At 39.1% G+C, this 21,240-nt stretch overlaps 2 protein-coding genes across 2 annotated transcripts; one reads left to right on the forward strand and one right to left on the reverse strand.

The window, feature by feature from the left end:
- Positions 1 to 190: 190 nt before the first annotated feature.
- Positions 191 to 8,629, forward strand: LOC149078945 (uncharacterized). Its single transcript, XM_089241165.1, has 4 exons — positions 191 to 423; positions 1,913 to 2,065; positions 2,145 to 3,788; positions 8,185 to 8,629. Exons 2-4 carry the CDS (start codon positions 1,972 to 1,974, stop codon positions 8,415 to 8,417), a joined length of 1,971 nt encoding a protein of 656 aa, XP_089097291.1. The 5' UTR covers positions 191 to 423; positions 1,913 to 1,971; the 3' UTR covers positions 8,418 to 8,629.
- A 3,976-nt stretch (positions 8,630 to 12,605) lies between these two features.
- LOC149078946 (dual specificity protein phosphatase 3-like) lies at positions 12,606 to 13,187 on the reverse strand. The gene has a single exon (XM_089240471.1). It carries the CDS (start codon positions 13,185 to 13,187, stop codon positions 12,606 to 12,608), a length of 582 nt encoding a protein of 193 aa, XP_089096597.1.
- Positions 13,188 to 21,240: the final 8,053 nt, after the last annotated feature.

A 21,240-nucleotide genomic window follows, 5' to 3' on the forward strand; every position in this document is an offset into this window, starting at 1 on the left:
ACAAGTGCAAGTAATAAAAATGGCTATTTAATGACTTTTATCGCTTCCTCTCTTTTATTTTATGTCTTTTTTGGTTTCGGTCTAGGAGGAAGGAAATGAGATATACGTATTATATGTATATACTAAGCGCAATAGATCTATAAAGATAGAAAACAAAGAGATCCTTTTCCTTCCTTTAAAATTTAGACTCAGACTGCTTCTGTGAAACATTTGGGACGCATCCAAATGTTCCCGAGGTGCCCTTGTAGCTCATTCAGCAACAAAACTCTTTTTTTTTTACTTTCTTCCAAGAGAAATACCACATGAATATCGCCCAACTCCGTGATGGGAATTCGTGACCGATATTGAGCCATCAAGTTAAAAAATGGATTATTATGCTAAGAGTATAGGTATTTACTGCTCTTCACACGCTTCTCTTGAAAGGTAAGGTTCCTATTTAATATCGACTATGACACTCTTCTTAAATATTGAATATTGTTGGAAATGTAAACAATATTTTTTTGTGTATAATAGTGATTTTTTATTTTTAAAAAGAGTGGAATTTCTTATTTTGAATTATACTCAACTGCATACACCATATGCAGCTAATTTTCGTAAGCGCTGGAGTAGAAATAAATATTTTAAATATTGATTCATAATATATATACAGGTTGATTCAAAAAAGATGGGAAAAACTTTAAGATGTGATAGTACACACTAATACAAACAATTGTCATCAAAGAATGCATGGTCTAACATGAAACGCAAGCGCGTTTCGAAACTGTCGCTCCGCAAACGTTAAAACGACATTCCTGTTGAAATTTATCGGGAGAAAAAGAACACCATGCATGCAAATGTAAACTGGGGAAGAAGAAGAAGAAACTGTATGCAAATCTGCGTCACAGTGAATAAAAGGCGCGGACGCCAGCACTGTGAAGTTATTCCAGCGTGCAACCGCGCGTTCTAGCAGTTGTAACGTACGGGATAATGGCGCACCCTGTAGCACGTTTGCATTTAATTTTAGACCATGCATTCTTTGATAAAAATTGTTTGTTTTTGTATGCACTACCACCTCTAAAAAGTTTTCCCATCTTTTTTTTCAATCACCCTGTATACATGTATATTTTAGGTTTGTGAATGGTGTTTAAACGGGTAGAAAAACTAGCATTTTTCCTGCAAAAAAAAAGTGTTAAACAATATCTATTTTTAAGATTTCATTATTTATTAATGAAACTCTTGTTTGCGGATTATACGCCAGTGTGGATTGCACGTAGGAAGTCAAGCTTTTTGTTTTCATTAAATTAAATGAGGAGATTAATCACATTTGGATCCAGTAATGATTGGATCCACAAAAAAAGTATTAAATAATTCAGATCCTTATTCGTCTCACTAAAGTTATGCTATGTAGCCTACAGTTTCAATAAAAAAATCATTTTAATCAGTATACTTATCTGTACAGGGTGTTTCCCGAAAAAGCGATCAAAAGGAATAAAAATTCTATGGTTGATTTTCTAAAATAGAAATAAAATTATAAAAAATGTCAGCAAAAATGTAGAAAAATTTATCTGTAATATTTCCTTTCTCGTAAAATGATAATGCCTATTATACTGAAAGAAATTTATCCTATAATATTTAAAGGGAAATTAGTCGAGACGTCAATAATTGAATTCTTGATCTTGTTTTTGATCAGAACAAGTGGATCCTTACAATAAAGATCGAAAATTTTATCATTGTCTATGAATCGTTAAAATTTTTTATTGAAATATAATAATTTCTTTCTGTGTGACAAAAAAAAACCGTAAATTACTATTCGACAATTTTATGATAAAAATTAAATTTTAATATTTCCCCTCTTTAATTTACGGGAATGAAATTCACCTGGGTAATTTTTTACGTTTCATTTCAATTTTATAACAATGGTTTTTTTTTTCAGACAAACTTTGTGAAACACCCTGCAGATAATACGTATGTTACAGAAAACTTCCGGCCACGATGCAAGTAGACGAAGCGTCCGGTGAACGGAAAATATGTCGGATCAATTACGAAATGCTTCCTTACAAAATCCATTTCTTCTTTCTTGAAGGAGGTAAAAATTTAGAAATTTATGTGTAAATTTTAAAGCTATTCATTTATTCAAATTATTTATGTTATCATTATTATTTCAGTTTCTGCTGGAATAAGGTCAATGCTGATGGCCTCTTTGATGTTCAAACACCAGATTTCAGGAACGACGACAGTCATCATTTTCGTAGTGGCAAGGTTATTCACTGTATTCACGATGCCGGCCATCTCCATCATGACGGACTACTTCAACAAGATGAAGCTTGTAATTATAGTTTTGATAGCGTTGGAAACTTTATTCATGTCTTCTTTGGCTACCATTAGAATTTCTGGCAACGACGGCGACGATCCGAAAGAGGATAATAATCGGTTCTCGACATCGTTCACGATCAAATGTGATTCCGTCAACCGAAGTATGAGCGGGAACGACAAACTACAATCTAACGAAACTTTGTGTCACGTCAGAGAGTCGATATGCCGTTCACGCTTCCTCCTAAATCAAACTGAACCGATGGACCTCGTTGAAGGAAAACTCGACAGAACCCGGACTTGCAACGAAAACGGTTTCCACTGCTGTCAGAACGATAGCCAATATTCACCGCAATCGATGCGACAAGATTCCCTCCGATGCTTCCGACATATTTCTATACACTACGGATTCAGTCACACAAGCTATTGTTTCCCATTTACTCTAAACGAATATGATAATCGTACTGAAAAATTACAAGGACGCTTTTTTGGTAAAAAAATAAAGAGCATTTCGAATGTACACAGAACAAATTCCCTTTGCCTTCCTGTTAAAAGACCCGATCAAGCTTTTACCATAGGAAATAGAACTGAATTTTCACTGTTTTTAACTAGCAAGGGGAGAGGTTCTTTCTCGTGCTACAGAAGCCAGTTCGATTGTGGTGCACTTGAAGATTTGCTATCCAAACCCGAAAAAGAACATACTTCTTGTCAAGACGATTCCAAGCCACAAAAAGAGCATGATATTTTGCTGTTCGGTATTTTATGGATAAGCGCTGTTGTTTGTTTCAGCAGTATAGCTACACTTTCCGATGCGATATGCCACGAGGCTTCACATAAATACGGGCAAGAGTACGGGAAACAACGCCTTTGGGGCTCGATTGGTCGAGGCATCATGTCATTGTTAGAAATATCTCTCTACCTGTGCCCTAATGAAACATCGGAAAGCACGGGCTTTGTTATTGCAGGCTTGATCGTCCTGTGCTTTTCAGGATTTTTAGAAATCGCTAATCTAATGAGAATGGATCTCCGCAAGCCGAAACCTGGTAGTGGTGGATTTTGGCAAGTTTGTAAACTTTTTGGGAAAGTAGAATTCGTTGTGTTCGACATCAGCGTCATCGCCGTGGGATTTTTCGTAGGTGTCAACTTGAGGTTATTATCATCGTACACAAGGAGTATCGGTGGCACGTACCTTCTCATGGAATTGATATACGCGACGCGATCTCTAGTCGGTGAATTGCCCCTCATGTATTTCTCTGCTTCAATCATAAATAAGATCGGGTATACCTACGTACTAGTGATAGTATTCTTTGGTTACGCGGCCAAGTTCTTGTGGTACAGTTTTTTGCCTAACCTATGGTTGGTTCTACCCATAGAGATTATTCACGGGTTCTGTTTCGGCGTTTTCTACGTGGCCATGACAACTTTCGCCAAGTCTGTAGCTCCTCAGGGTATGGAAGCCACCACACAGTCAATTCTGAGTTGCAATTATGCTGGTGTAGGTAAGAACATGAATTTTATTATTATTAACGCATTTTTTCTTGCCTCATTTCACTACATAAGATTAGTCAACCCTTCAAGCAGTTTTTAACCTTTTACTGATCGACATTATAACTGCTACACTGGAAATCCCTAAACCTTCTAGAAACCGCCACATATTTCCAAGAGATATTTTTCTCGATTGCAAGTAAATGCCAGGCCCCAAACACAAAATGATGATAATAATAATAATAAAACATAAAAAGGGAAAAATTACCACTTCCTGTTATTATTTATGCTGTAAACAATAACACTATACTACCTCGAAGGAAAAAGAAAACATCGTCTCTCTCTCCCCCCCCCCCTTCTGTTATCAGCCTTCGAACAAAAGCTGACTCCGTCAGTTTATTAACAGGACGGCGGGGGGACATGTTATCAGGGGAAGAAAGTTTCAACGATATATGCACTCTAGTTTGCCGTTTTGAGAGAGTTTTAAGGACCCGAGATATTTTGGTTTTGCCACGTAAGGGTTAAAATATATTTATATTAACATCCGAGCCTCCACGAAACAGCCGGCAACTTCATCCATTTCCGAAAGTTCCACCACGTCACGACATAAGCAGATAATACAGGTTCCTCGAATGGATGGGGGGGGGGAGATCACCGAGGATATAAATAGCGAATGAGGGGTGGAGAAATTTCCAACCCCGGGCGTCCGCGTATGCCAATGAATCGTTCATAGGGAGGGGGCGATCGTCCCTATCGCCTTCCTCCTGTATCCGCCTATACTTTACAGAGACGGTAGACTTGGAACGTAGAACTGGATTCACACCAGTTCTACGATTTTTGTGTAGCAGAATTCCGCAACACAAAAGCCGGTTTTGAGGTATTTTTTGCACAGCGCCGGTAATTTAATTGGTCACGATTTAGCCACACCGCAAAAACCGGTTTTTGCGCTGTGGAATTCTGCAGATTTCTGCTGGTGTGGAACCAACTTTACATACAGGGTATTCTATTAATGAAGCGACAAACTCAGAGGGTTGTTAGTAGACATCAAGAGGAAGAAAAATTGCAATGGAACGGGGTGGCGCAAACCACGTTGAGAGGGTAAAAATCGCGAAAAACTCATGCAGGTTTCGACGTCACGCTCGAACGACAAAAAGTACAATAATAACTACAAAAAGATATTTATTTGATTAATTATTACAAGAGTTGTTGGAAGTGGTAGTCACTGACGTCATTGAACAGTCTACAACAACGTAAAAACGATTCCCGGACGCTCTCGAAGATACCCAAGTATGCTTTTGATGTCTGCCGCAGCGACGACAATCCGTGCTATGAGATCTTCCGGTGACGTAAGCGACGCCGCTTACGTCAGATATGGTGAGCTAACCCACGAACGTATTCAGCGATCAAGTGACATCCACCTTTCATCTCCTCTGGACTTAGAGCCTGCAAGCGTTTTTCGCGATTTTTACCCTCTCAACGTGATTTGCGACACCATGTTCCATTGCAATTTCTGTTCCTCTTGATGCCTACTAACAACCCTCTGAGTTTGTCGGTCCATTAACAGAACACCCTGTATACAGACACATTGGCGAGAAAAAGCTTGTTATTATATTGTTTATGTTAATTGTAATATTACAGGCTACCCCATATTGCTTGCATAGCAGATACTCTGCAACCGTTGACCTTTAGAAACATAATTTGAATTGCAAAAAGTTTTCAAATGACACTTGCAGTCATTCAAAATCTCAAAATTTGTTTTTTTGAGAAACACACATACACAAAATTGACTTTCTATGCAGTCTCGGTGTGCTTCCAATTGTTGAAATATAGATTCCACTTTGGAAAGTCATTTGCAAAAAATTGCGTAATTTTGAATGCAATATCTTATCGAGACACTATGTTTTGACAACGTATTACTGTGTTGGCAAGTTTTCATTAGCTCAAAAGTTGCCATTTGTAGAGACTGCACACAAACTGAATTAACTCAACCATAATTTTTACAACCTTGAACTTGATTTAGGTTTCTTAGTTTGTGAACCACACCCGCAATCATTGGCGACAAATGCTGAAAACTTCAAAGTCAAATATCTCCGTTAATACAGTATTGCCTTCAAAAATGTGATTTTTGAAAAATATATATAAATATTCAAATGTCTTCCCAGAGCCTCATTTACATTTCACTAATCGGAAGCATTAGGTAACAGTGTTTTAATGAAAAGTAAATTTTTTTCTATTTTCTCATGCGTGTGACCCCTTTTTTATTTGAAATTCAAGACATTTTCTTAAAGCTTCACGTCATTTGAAAACATTTCGTACGATCGAAAGTGTGTTTTAAAGTCAATGGTTGTAAAGATTTCCGCTGTGCAAATAATTTGGAACAGCCTGTATGCATCAAATTTTGAATACAGTTACAAGAAAGGTATTAGTGTCCTCTACCTGTACAATTACTGAAAATGATCAGAATGGTTGTTGTTAGACGTGAGGCTATTAGCAGTTACTTGATTAACATTAGTCAAAGTGCTGATGAGGTTGTCTTTTTTGAAAAAAAAAAAAATTTAAATCCTATGTAACGATACCCTTTACGACAACATTCACCTTTGTAACGATATTTTTCATAGTGTTTATATATTCCATCTCTGTGATAATGATAATTTCATTATAACGACGTTTCTCCGGTACTTTCAGCATCGTTTTATAAGTGTTTCACTATTTAGTATCATTGAAGGAAAAGCTATCGTTATCATACCATATCTTTGCACAAACGTTTCGCGTGAACAGTTTTATGCATTTTATAGGTCAACAAACGATGAATTCAGACAGTTTTATTCCAATCTACGAGTCATTTTTTTTTTCAATAGAATCGTCTCGCACAGAGTATTATTGAAGAAAAATCTATCACTTGTGTCATAGTTTGACACTTTGAAGTTTTGGACAGTAAAGAACAGCCTTCAAAAAATTTAAGGCAGTTTTTTCCCTCCGCTAGGTGGGGATTATAGTACGTTTAGCATCATCGAAGAAAAATATATTGGTTTTTATGTCATATTTTGATAGTTTTCGGGACGATATTTGTGATAGTTAGGGAAAAAAGATTTTGGTGACTTAAAGGCAATTTTCATCTCTATTGTGTGAGAAAGAATCAATAGAAAATCTGTGATTAAAATTATCCTTTGAGGGTTTTTTTAGGTTTGGGACAGTTTTGAAAGAGTTCTGGTCAGTTTGTCACAGTAAAATCTACATGCCCTGTCCGAAAACTTAACTATGATACATTTGCCGCTAAATTAAGAATAAAGTCAGGGGCAATTTTACAACTAGGTGTACCTAGGCTATCTCTCAAGAGTACCGAAATATTAGAGGTGCTTGTTTATTGGTAAAACTTACCTTTTCGTTCACGTACCTGAGCCAGCCTCTAGGGTGATGAAAAACGTAAAAATTTAAACTTGTCTATATTTATCAGTCATTTTCACGTTTAAACGAGTAATTGTAAAAATATTACCGAGTCTTATATGTTAATGTTTAGTGCAATTTAAAAAAAAAATTTAATACTGTTGGTGAATTGAAAAGTCAATGTCATTTTTTATTAGAAATTTGTTTATCCATGTTATGATTGGTCATGCATGTGAATATGTAATTGCAGTGAAACCCCGTTATAGCCCCCCCCCCCCATGATGTAGTAGGCAACCCCGCTTAACGTCAGAAACTTTCAGTGAACATGAGAATTTATGAGTGAATTTATCAGTGAACATATCTTCCATGCATGCAGATAATACAGGTTGTCGTCGATAAAACTCTACTCGAGCCCCAAACTCGTTGTGGGCTTAAAAAAAACCCGGAAAATAAATAATGACGTTAAATCAGAGTTTGACTGTCCATATTGGTAATGGGTACGTACTTTTTCTCGTTACCTAGGATAGGGGTCGTCACCTTTCAGATATGGCGGCCAAATTGAAACATTTCTTTCAATAATTAGGCAATTATTCTTTTATTGATAGTGAAATAATTTCTATCAGAAACTACGAAATTATTTTTTTCTCATTGATTTATAAGTTATTTTTTCACTAATTCTGAAATTATTTACATAAAAAATTCTAAAATTATTTCTTTCTTTATAATTCTGTAATTCTTTCTTTCATTTATTCTAAAATTATTTCTTTGATTTATTCTAGAATAAATCGTTTTACAATGTTTTCAACCATTTCCAAAAATTGACAACTATAAACGTGATAAAAAAAATGCTCCGGGGCCAAATGTGGCACACGGGCCATGCGTTCAAGACCCCTGGGCACTCCCGCAGCGGGACCAAATAAAGTGTTGTTTTTTGTTTTCCTTTTGTCCGTTTCAAGTGAATATAAAGTTTCTTTGACTGATTTTTATGTGCGTATAAAAATATTGAATCCATTAAACGCTTTACAGGGGTAGGACTCGGATTCATAGTAACAGATATAGTAGGACTAAATCCCGACCTCATGGATATAAGGAAGATATTCCTGAATTGTTCATTCCTTGGTGTAGCTGCAGCTGCCGTTCAATGCTGCATTTCTCGACGGATAGTGATCCGAGCAAAATCAGAAAGAACTCAATCCAAGTCCAGAAACCCGAATAATGAGATTGCTGCGGATGATGAAACTCAGAGATCGACAACGTAGCATATTTTTGCAGCTTGAATGAAGCAAGAAGATCATTTAATCACAGTATGAATGGTACATAAAATTACATATCTTCCATAACTTTGTTATTTCAATTTCAAATTATGTCATGTTGTATAAACGCTGTGATTTTCAAAATTATATTTTTTTTCGTTCTTTGTAACTTTTTTTTTTTAATTTTGTGTACTTATTTAAAAAAAGGGAAAACGTTTACGTGTTCTTATTGGTGCATTTCTTCGAGAAAAAAAAATTGAAGATTTGAAGAGAGGCACACGTATATCTTATATGACGTTTTAAGTGGTATTGGCCAACACCATCTATAGAATAAGGCCTCCGCACGAAACTCGTGACGTCACTGAAGAAGGCCACCTTACCTACAGCCATTGGATATAGCAAGATGACGCATGCGCCATCTCTACCTTTTTTGTAATATATCCAATGGCTGTAGGTGAGATGTTGACCTTCTTCAGTGACGACACAAGCTTCGTGTGGAGGCCTTCTTTCTATGGAGATATCTCGCCTCCTTAGAATTCTTATTTTACTAGTGACAAGCCCAGGTATGTTGTAATGTTGATATTTCTAAATGGAACACTTTTCCCCTATACTCCCTAACTTTGCACCTGCTGAAAATTGAAAAAGGCATGGCACTTTATAGAGGGCACTTTATTTCTACTCCTCCTCCTAACCAGATCATGGACAGATCCTGTCTCAGCGAAGAGATATAAGCGAAGTGGTCCAAGTAAACCTGAGCCATGTTAAAAGCTGTGGGTGTGTGTGTACCTAACGTGAAGTTTTTTATTGTGTAATGCTTGTTATATAGGGTTCTAAACCTATGGGTCGCAATTATGACCCCATACCCTGGAGCAGGACCCCCCAGGCTACTTTAACACACACGCACACCAACTCCGGTCATATAGTGCTATACGGCAATTTCCAACCAATGGAGTTGGTTGGGAAATGAAGGTGTCATCTGTCAGTGGTCACCCCAGCTTCAGTAGGTAAGGAACTTGTTTCTTATGTTCTTCCCTGGATTCGAACCCGTGGACCTTGACGGTAACCTTCACGGCGGAAGACGAACATCTTGCCACTGTACCACCCGGGCGCCACTCACTGCACCTAGGCTGGGATCTTTTGCGGGCCCCTTTATAATGAATTTATAGCGTGAGAAAACAAAAATGATGAGAATCGTCCCGGGTCGGGGGCCATGGTCACAACCCAAACTTGATTCGCAGGGATCTTTCACATCGATCCTCAATGATTCTTACGAGAGAATCCACTTAGTCCTTTTGTAAATGCACTTATATTGCGTCACTGGTTTCAATAATTTTGAGGGGCAAACAGTTGCAAAACTTATTTTGTTGTTGATTTTGGGTCGCGGTTAAGAACCCCTGTTTAGGACAGGGTGTGGAGCACCATTATAAGGGAAGAATGACAATCAGAGGGTTTTAATAAACAATAATTTATTTTGTACGGACACATAGAAACAGGACCTCACATACACGTGGTTTCTTGCCATCTGATCAAAAACATTCGATTTTTTATCGCAGCTTGCGTTACTAGATTGCAATCATTTGCAAAGGAATAATCAATAATTTCGAGGGGCAAACAGTTGCAAAACTTATTTTGTTGTTGATTTTGGGTTGCGGTTAAGAACCCCTGTTTAGGACAGGGTGTGGAGCACCATTATAAGGGAAGAATGACAATCAGAGGGTTTTAATAAACAATAATTTATTTTGTACGGACACATAGAAACAGGACCTCACATACACGTGGTTTCTTGCCATCTGATCAAAAACATTCGATTTTTTATCGCAGCTTGCGTTACTAGATTGCAATCATTTGCAAAGGAAAAATGCGAATCGTGATGTCACACGCATCGTCTACGATAGGTAAAGGTTTTACTAGAGGTCGCGATCACTACACCTTGACATATATACAGTCATAATATAATATAACTACTAGAAAGTACAGATAATTCGATACAAATACTACAAATACAACGCCACAACAGGCAAACTGCCCAACGAGGTGGCTGACTTAAGAACATCATGGATCTCCGAGCCAGTTTTTGGAGGCCCTACCTACTACCCACACATGCACCCCGCCCACTACCCCTCCCCCCCGCGGAACCCCCAACGAATCGGTACATGCGGGAATGTGCGTGTACGTGTAGTGAAACCTGACGGGAAGTTTTTTTGTTTCTCTGTAATGCTTGTTATGTGTAGTGCTGCCATCTGCCACCAGTTTTTCTAACTATGAGTGAAGTGTTATGATTGAAAGATTTATCGTTGTAGGACTGTTGCTCTCTGTGGTGAGACTTTTTAACGGGGAGATCGGCTCGCATTTGTGCCTTGAAGTTGGGAACCACAGAAAACCAACTTCAGCCGACCACCACTGCGGGGTTCGAACCCGAATCCTCGCATCGCGAGTCCGCCACTATAACCACTCGACCACCACAGCGGCAACCATACCAAGCGAAGAATTGGAAAGAACAGTCACATTCCTCTGTGGAGAATTGAGCCACCAACTTCGTACTTCCTGGGAGTGTGCTCTACCATTAAGCTACAGAGGATGAACATTTTCTTTCCGAAGAGAAAACTGTGTTCTTTCACCGGAAAGAAAACGTCTGTCCTCTGTAGCTTAATGGTCAACCACACACGCGTGGAAAGTGCGAGGTTGGTGGTTCGGTTCCCCACAGAGGAATGTGACTGACTTTTTTTTCAAACTTATATCTTCGCTTATTGTCCAGTCACCTGTAATTCGAATTATTAGCGGTGAGGTTCGTCGTTTCGTTCTATAACTACTAGATAGCGAATGCAGTGTTGCTTTGTGTTTCCTGCATCTAATCACGTGACGAGTGAAAACTTTTAATGAGTGGGAAGAAGAAACTCCTTGTAATTGCAAAATGGCCACTCTTTGGGTGGATCGCTTAATGCTGAAAAAATAGTCCGAAACGACAAAATACCAATGTGCTATTGGAAGCGATTGAAAATTCATCAAAGGTGTCAACCTCATTGTGCATTTCTCTCTTTCTCGAATATACATTAATTTTTCATCAATTAAATGTTTCACTACTATATTCTTCGCTCGATAGTTTGTTTTTAAAGAGTACGTTCCTTGCCTTTTAATGGCTAGAAATGAATCGTTCATGTAAATTAGAATGTTCATCACCTATTGTGCTTCATTTCAACTTAATACAATTCCGATTAATATTTTTAAAATTGATTATTCGGAGAGAGAATTCTTTGAGTAAATATGACTTTGGCGCCATCTTTTCAGAATGAAAAATGTCCAACTCATACACTTTCAAAAACTAATTTTATGAGAAATAGTTTTGTAAATATCCAATTAAATTGTGTACGATTTATGAATGCACTGTGTATTTTTGTTAGTTTTCAAACTTATTTATTGCAAATAATTTTAAGTTATTTAAAATTTATGTGAAGAGGGAAACTATGGGAACTATAACCTTGCGCAAAAACAGACGACCTCTTCTCACAAAAATTTGCTTATTAAATTAAAAGAATGTCATTCTGAGTAGAGAATATTTGTGAATCTAAAAACTATTCCCAAAAACGCAGATTACGATAAGAGTATTTGAGTATATGATACGAATATAAAAGTTCTGTTGAGCTAAATAGAAGACGTTCAAAACAAAAAGAAAACCATATTATAAAATCCTATACTTGAATCTTTGCCTACTCAACCCTGGAGTAAAAGAGTAAATAGAAATTTATCAAGCAAAAAAATATTTACGTCACAAATTTTGATTAGAAATCTCGAATCTCATCAAAAGTTAGACACCGTAAAATTACTTGTTCTTGCGTTTCCCGTTCTGCAACGTAACCATACATATAAAATGCGATTTATATCCAATTTAAATAAAGCCACAAATAACAAATCTATATTTTCTCCCTTTCGTACATTACAAGAAAGGTGTCGCCAAGTACCGAGTTAGAGCGCCAAGTTATGAAGACCATGCTCCTGTTATTTAACTCGTCACGTGAGTTGTGTGAGCTTTAAATAAAAGAAGGAAAAACCATGCAAAATAAGACAAGCAGTCTTTGTAATCTCATGTCTATGCATATAGTATGTGATGAAGTGGAGGAATGAAGACGTATCGTTTCTTATCATAGAATTTATTAGATCGGAACTAGAAGTGTAGTCTAGTCTCTGTACTCTGGTCTACTATACGACGGATTGTCTGCGCGGCAGTCTTGACAAATTCTCTTGCAGTTGGCAGAGCCTCGCCAAAAATCCACGATTGGGCAAAATCGGCCTCACGAGAGCTATCCTCGCTAAAGCAGCGCCCACCTTATAACCTTGGCAAATCATCATGTAAGCGGCCATGAGCGCCGCCGAACGGCTTACGCCTACCGCGCAGTGGATGAGCACTTTACCTCGATCTATAGCCAATGCCTTGTCTATGAAGTCCGCGACCGGAAAGAAGTAGTAGTCGATCGGAGCATTGCTAGCGTCATCCATAGTTATCCCCATAAAGCTGATGTTCACCCTGCCGTACTCGGACTGGTCGAACCTCGTGTCGTAGGTGCGGTAAGCGGCGTTCACCACGTGGGTGATACCGCGGCGCCGCAATTCGGGTATATCTTCGGCCGCGTGCTTGTCACCAATGTATAGGCCGGGCAATACTTCGTCCATACAGTTGATCCTGTAAACTCCTTGGTGGAAATCGGATAAGTAAGCTTCCAGCTCCCGCGGATCCGTCACGTAGGATATAGGTCGACCTGAATCGAATCTTTTTCTCTCCATCCTACACTAAAAAATAAGGTAATTATTCATGAGGCAATAAACAAAATTGAAATCATTTAAAACTCAATTGGATCACATCATACCGTACCCCAATATATGCTCAACCCATTAGCCGCGGGCAAAATGTGGCCCTCGGAGTCATTTGATGTTGGCCACGACCTTAAACTAAATATCGTAAAAATGAACTAAAATCACATTTATACATCACTTATGACACCCGCGGTGCAGTTCCACGTCACTCGCGTGGACCTCGGTACATTCCCATAGCACTCAAGTGACCAGCAGTGTATTTACAGGTCGCTTAAGTGACCCACGGAGCAGTTTCAGAGAGATCACCTCAGTCTCCTACAAAATAGTTCCAGATCACCTAAGTGATTCACGGCACTATTCCACATTACTTAGGTGCCCCACGGCACATTTCCAGATCAGTAAAGTGGCTCGAGACATGTTTTCAAACTAGTAAACTGGCCCACCCTCTCCAAAAGGTTGAGCACCCTCTCTATACCTAGTATATTATATTGCTGAATTTAATGCTAAGTGGTGACGGTAGCGCAATTGACTCCGTATGAATGAGACGTACTTGTAGATACATTATCTTTAATTATGGTGCTATATAGAAGATATTATTTACATGGTACATATATTAAGAGAGAGAAAGACGACGTAGGTGCATCTCGTGTGAGAGCTGGAGCTGAACTGATGTTCTCACCAGAGTTGCCAGGTCCTTAAAAAATTTCCAGCCAAAATCCTCTTCAAAAGTAGCCAAAAAGTAGCCCAAAATATAAGAGCTTGTGCTGCCATCTATGAAGCAATGATCGAGCTACAGTTTGACGATATTCTAGCCTGCAACGATGTGGCTTATAGCTATTCTTGTGTTTTTATAGTCAGTAACTCCTCCCCCCCCCCACCCCCACCCAACTTTTCACTTTTTCGTAAAAAATATGTTTTTTTTTTTTAACGAATAAATTGATTTCTTTGAAAAGTTGCGAAAGTCAGGGCTACACATTCTCTCTCCTGGAAAAACGGCCAAGAGATGGCCTGGAGTCGGGCCGTTCTCAAAACATCATGGACCCCCGGGCAAATTGATGTTGCTCAGCTCTCTATCCAGACTGCGAATACCTCATTACCAATTCACATGCTTAATCTCGCAAATCTTAACCATATCTCACCATATCTCATTTTTTATCCCTCCCCGCCCTTCATTCAAGGCCTCCGTGACGTGCCCGGGTTGGCCCATGCGTCAAGACGGCACTGCCTCAAATTGTGCATAGGTGCCTACGAAATTTGGTGCAATGATTTTAAAAATTAGGTATGGGTCCCAGACCAGATTTTTCACAGTCTATATAGTAAACAAAAATTTAAGATCTCTTCTGGGTTCCTGTCAGGGCCGTTTTAAGAGCATCATGGGCCCCGAGAGTCAAGTGATTTTTCTGATGCCCTACATGGAAAATCCCCTAAAAATACAACTGCCTCTCGTTTTTCTGAGGCCCTCGGGCCATGCCCGGTTGGGCTCAAGAACTAGTGCCCAGGCACTAGTTCTTGAGCCCTGCCATGCTAGCTCCACGCTTGTGGAGGCTACGGTTTCTTTTACAGGCTTCTGTGGTCTAGATACTATGTTTCCCAACCGTCGGGCCGGAGCAACACCTATAGAAGAAGGCCTCCGCGCGAAGATGGTGACGTCACTGAAGTCTCCCATTTCCCTTATAGTTATTGGATTTACTCATGGCCCCCACAAGGGATGGGCTGACAAGGCTCCAGCCCTGGAACCCAGGGCAATTTTCACAATTTTTTTTTTTTTTTTTGCTTTTTCAAGCTATAAATTCATCATGAAGGGGCCCCGTGAAAGTCTGCTCAGGGGCACGCAAAAGATCAGAGCCTAGGGCCCTGCTTCAGGATGTGGGGCCTTAGATATACTACTTCCCTTATACTACATTGGATATATTATAACCGACCGGCCGCGGTATCATAAAGGTTGAAAACCACTGATCTAGAGCCTAGGACAGTTTCTCAAGTTTTTGTGTTATGGCCCCTTCAATTATTGGGTGGCAAAGGCATTATGGTTGAAAGTTCTGGCTTTCCATAGTTGGCCGAGATGCCCTCCACCCCTTCTGCCTTGTCAGGAAGAAAACACAACATGAGGTTGGGGACTGAAATGAAAAAGAAAAACTTTTTTGCTCGCGCAAGCAAAGAAAAATAAAGGAAAATAGGGAAAAATTAGCCATGAACACAATTTTGGAAAAACCGCCCAAGAAACCGCCACCCGCCAAAGCCAAAAATTTCCCGCCGAACCGTTTTCAAACCAGCCCAATTTGGCGGGAAAACCGCCAATCTGGCAACTCTGGTTCTCACACACATGGCCCTTCGGACCCTCCGAAGGGGCATCCGGTCACGTGATCATCTCGTGTTTCAGTACAGAATGTACTGAGATTCTTTCACGTGACCAGAGCGTGCTTGTTAAGAAAGAGAGCCAATGTGCAAAGTATAATAATAATAATACATATAAGAATATATATTGAGGCTCTACAATATCGTATACATCTGGAAAGTTTTGATTCATATTATCTTTACGATAATTTTTTTTGTCTAGCAATTATATTTTCTAACAAAATAGATCAATCCTCTTACACTGGTTATCTGTGTGTGTCTCGTTGCATAAGTTCTCAACACCACTACCAGTTCGCCAACACCTACCATTTGTTTTTTCTTATTGGGGGGGGGGGGGTTACGTTTTTTCCTGCAAAATAGCACTTTGATCTCGGCTTGGAGGAAGGGTGTAGGGTTCTAACCTTAACCTAATAGAGGAGAGGAAGGTGGGGGGGGGGGGGAAAGAAATTGAAAAAAGACGTTTAAAAGATATCGCCAAGAAACACGAGAGACGATGTGTAGCCAACTGTGGCCATTTTTAATCATTTTTTGCGGCTTTGATAATTGTATACCGCGGCTACTTTTTTTTCATGTATTTCTGGGTGAGATGAATGTGCTTGTGACTTTTTTCATAACTTTTTGAGGACGGCACCTTGGGACCCTTTCCTTGTAAGATCAGAACCAGTTTTAAACATTGTCCTTGACTTTGCTGTCGGAATAAAAACGACGACCCTTCTAAGTCTTTTTCAGCGGACTGAAAATGTGAAAGTCCCATAGCGATATATTCCGGGATATACGATGGCTGTTTTAACACTTTCCACCGAAACTTCGCTGAAGTTTTCCGTGAAGCGTTGCAGAGTATTGCAGGGTACTGCATGATGCATGACAACGAGCGACACTGCTCTTACACAGAACACGTAGGTGAAAATTCGGTGGACAGTGTAGGAACACTCACTATTTAGCTCGGATCTATCGCCATGTGACTTTCACATTTTTGGTCCGCTGAAAAAGTAGACTGAAGGGTCGTCGTTTTTATACTCGGACAGCAAAATCATAGACAATGTTGGAAACTGGTTCTGATCTCACGAGGAAAGGATCCCAAGGTGTCGTCCTCAAAAAATTATGGAAAAATTTTAAGTACATTCATCTCATCCAAAAACACATTAAAAAATAATAATAATAAATAGCGGTGAAAGGCGATAAACCAACACCTTCTATAGCAGAAAGTCTCCGCGTGAAGCTTTGACGTCACTAAAATTGTTCATTTCCCCTGTAGCCATTGGATATAGCAGTCCGATATATACGAAATCTTTACCTTTTTTTTGCAGTTTATTCAATGACTATGGGTGAAATGGACGACATCAGTGACGTCACGAGCTTCGCACGGAGGCTTTCTGCTATAGAAGGTGTTGAATAAACTCATCGTCTCTCGCGCGTCTTGGCGATATCTGTAAAAAGCTTCTTTTCTCTTTTTCGCACATCCAGCCGTCCTTTTTCTTTCCTTTTACTTTGTCTCTGCTGTTAGGAAGCTTAGAAATGCTAGAGGGCTCGTCACTAAGAGTGACAAACATTGTGAGCGCAATGGCTGACGATGCCTCGGAAATCATAAAAAAAAAGAGAAAACGTTTGAATTTCACTTACTTCACAAAGACCAGAATATCTAGCAGGCGTCCACTTACCAATATTAAAAATAGAAAATAATAACTCGAAAACTAAGAAATAATGGTTTAGAATAGCTTATGTATAACAACGACATTACCGAGCACTGTGATGTCAGCATACTCAGCATTATCGCATGATGAGTCAGTCTGCCAGGGTCTTTAGACCCTGATCATTTGTTGTTTGAATGACGTTACTTCAAAATTCAAGGGTTGCGGGACTTTTAAATTCCTTCTTTGCTTCTATTGGCGATCAAAATAATATTCCCAGTTTTTTGAGTAATTCCGCCGGTTTTTTTGTATTTTTGTGCATATGTAAGTGAGTAGAATCAGCGGCAATTTTTCAAACCTTTTTGGAAACGTCACCTTGGACCCTTTCCTTGTCAGCCAAAATATTTCTACGAGCAGGACATTCACCACTGAGTGAAACAGTGGGACACACAACTGCATGTGTAACTTTGGAGATTATTGCGTTTGAAATAAACTATGTCATTTTTTATTCTGTGGCTCCTGTTCCGTGTTTTCGTTTGATCCACTCTTATAGATAAGCAGATTTTACATCCTAAACATATTTTGGAATTTTAACATTTCTTCCAAATGTTCTTTAGCTGCTTTTTTTAAATAAAAATTTCCACGATAAGGAGAAAATAATGAAATTTATCAGATGGACTGAAATAGAAAACATTTTTTTATATCATCAAAAGTTTTTCTATCGATCTATCGGTATAATTTAGGTGCATTCTACAGTATATAACTGAAATGATTTTAACTAGGTTAAGCACATTCCATCTAGGAAATATACGGGACATCACCAGTTGTTGTGCCAAAAATAAAAGTCCCCCAGCGAGCGGGAAAGAAGAGTTACTGCAAATTGCAGTGGATTTGAATGTATTTGACGAAAAAACTTGAATGTGTATAGACAAATACATGTGAGATGAATATCCATACAAAGGGTGATTCTAAATTCACCGGACAAACTTAAGAGGTTAATATAAGGCACCCCCTTCCCTAAAAAAGCATTTTTGGCCATATAATGTGCGGCTGCATCGCAATCGCGAAGATTACAGAGTGCACAACAGCATTTCATCGGAAACAAATATAATGCTTTTCCATCAAATATGCTGCGATATGAGCTATCAACCATGCGAGGGTGCATATACACCTTCAGATGGGATTGGACTTTGTTTTTATTGGTGCACCGAGCTTGTGCCAAGGTTGTATCGAGCCACACAATGGTCAAGCGGTATAATGACTTGCGGTAGAATTTGCATTACCCAAGTTGTACCATGAGAAGGCCTAACACATTACACTACCTTGTACCCCTCATTGCAGCAAATCCGTCAGAAAAATGTGATATTTGCTAATGGTGAAGTGCTGTTTGCAGAGAGTGCATTCTCTAAAAACATGCTCTACCGCTTTTGCTGTTGTGATTCGGTCTCGCATTCTATGACCAAAAATGTTTGTTTAGGAGTCTTATATCATCTCTTAAAGTTTGTCCCGTGAATTTAGCATCACCCTGTATTATTACGATGATTACCCTGCTATAACTTTTTTTTATGTACGAAAATTATCTTCATCCAGTGGAGGTTGCAAATTTAAGTAAGTACTACGACACCAACTCTGGCCATATCGCTATATTGCAATTTACTGACATTAATGAGATGGGTAGGAAATGAAGGAGCAGTCTATCGGTGGTCGCCTCAAGCCGTTAGGGAAAACATCTTATCTATATCCTCCCCCGGGACCATGACAGCAACCTTTATGGTGGTAGACGAGCATCTTACCACCACGCCACTCGGGCACAAATTTAAGTAAGTGTCATTGAGATACGGAAAAACTGGGCATTCCTAAGAAAAAGACGGGACGGTTAAAAATGAAGAAAAATAAGCCATATGGTCACCCTAATTATAACTTAAATTCTTTACTCACCTGAATAATTTACCGATAATTGAAAAATGAATCCATTCCTTTGCTCTGTGTAATTTCAAGGCTTAACTAAATAAATTTTATGCAATCCACCTAATTTTGCAACTAACTATAAAATTACATGGCTACAAAGTGGATATCAGAAGAAAAATTTTTACATGGAATTATCGCATAGTTATGCATCGCAAAAATGCCAACAAAAGAGATTGTTGAGCCAACAATGTACGTATCGTTATCTATGGGTGTGTGTATGTACGCGCTTAATCTTGCCTATACTCATGATCACGAGAGACCCCCCCCCCCGGCGCACTTGAAGCCCCCCGAGAAATGTCCAGTTGGGCCCATGTGTCATACGGTCTGTAATGTGATATTGTGACTGTATGAAGATTCTTCTTCTAGACTATCATTAATAAAAAGCAATGGTGCTCAACCTTTTGGAAAGCTCGGGCCACTTCATTAATATGAAAATGCGTCGCTGGTCACTTAAGTGATCTGGCAGTGTGCCACGGGCAGCTCAAATGCTCTGGAACTGTCCCAAGGGTCACTTAAGTAATGCGGAATCGAACCAGAGGGCACTTCAGTTATTTGAAATTGCGCCGCGGGCCGTTTATGTGCTCTGGAACTGCGTAGCGAGTCACTCGAGTGATCTTTAAAAGTACTGTGGGCCACTAAAGTTATATGGAACTGCCCCGCGAATCACTCAAGTGATCCGGTAATGTACCGATTAGTTCATTTTTGCGAAGAGGTCACGGCCTATATCACATGACGCCAAGAGCCGTATTTGGCCCGCAAGCCATGAGTTGAACTATTATGATGCGAGCACGTATATATCATACGTGCTTCTGATCCCAAATATCAAAGCTTTTGCTTCCAAATTGTGTTTTCCAAGATATAAGGTCACCGAGTTTTCACTCATTTCGCTTCGCTCATCTTCAGAGGTGCTTGAAACCCGATACACAGCCCCAAAACTCTAAACACTACATTATTTTGGACTGTTGATCTATGTCTTCAATGTCTAAACAATACCGGACGGCATCAATCTCGAGAATCAAACGAACAAACAAGAGTAAATAAAGAAGACTCAAACCTTGAAAATATAAGCCTCGTAAAAAGTAACACTGTATAAATATAACATTCATTTCTTCAAATCCACTACAAACTTATCACTGCCAATTGGTCGAGATTTCCTTGATTTTCATTATGATTTGGCTCCTCGGATACCAAATTTCATCGGCTGGGTGTATGCCACGAGTAAAATTTGCCAGTTTTCTTCGTGTCCCTTAAACATGCCTCTCCCAATATGATCAAAATTGGTGAGCGTCAACCACCCCGCTTCCGCACGCACTTGCGAACCATTTCTGGAACGATAAAAAATAACAAACTAATGAAGAAAAGGCAAAAACGCCGAAAAAACGGGTGGCACAAAGTTGCCACCTCAATCCTCATTTTTTTAATCCTGCTGAGGTAAAACTACTTCATCAGCAGTGCTTTATACACCAATGTCAACATCCGAATAAAAACCTTATGCAAGCAGCAGTAACAAGAAAATTCAGGAATGAGCTGTTAATCCTGTTGCATCCTGAATTTTATAGGACTGTGGTTTACTTATTTCCTGTGTTTTGCTTACATTTAGTGCCCTTTATCGACAAAAGTTTGAGCCGAATTCTTTTCTCTGTATTAAAGATAAAATCCCTCTTCGTGAGAGAGAATAACTTTTTTTCGCAAACCGCATTCAAGTACATTCGGCCCCGCTCAAAACGGATGAAATCCTCCTGCACCAAAATTTCTCCCATAGAGAGATAGTTAAATTTCCCAGCTTAATAAGATAATTTCAACTAAATCGAAAAAAAAAATATTCCGCTTCATACTTCAACTTTTAAGGCGATCACGCCACTAGTAATCCCCATGAAGATGTAGGCTTTTTAACTGATATTATATTAGGTCTGGCGCTCTGATTGACCGAGGTAGATGTATTTTCTCAGGACGTAATGAGTCTATAGACTCCCGTGCAAGCAGGGTTATTTTATTTTTGTTCTCTGTTGAGTCAATAGAGAGCGCTAATTTTACTAATAAAATGTAAAAATCTTAGATAATGGATCATTGTA

Source organism: Pholcus phalangioides, unplaced genomic scaffold (genome assembly GCF_987345545.1).
Source record: "Pholcus phalangioides strain wild (caught in Gottingen) unplaced genomic scaffold, Ppha-v1.0 ptg000013l_1, whole genome shotgun sequence".
Taxonomy (NCBI): domain Eukaryota; kingdom Metazoa; phylum Arthropoda; class Arachnida; order Araneae; family Pholcidae; genus Pholcus; species Pholcus phalangioides.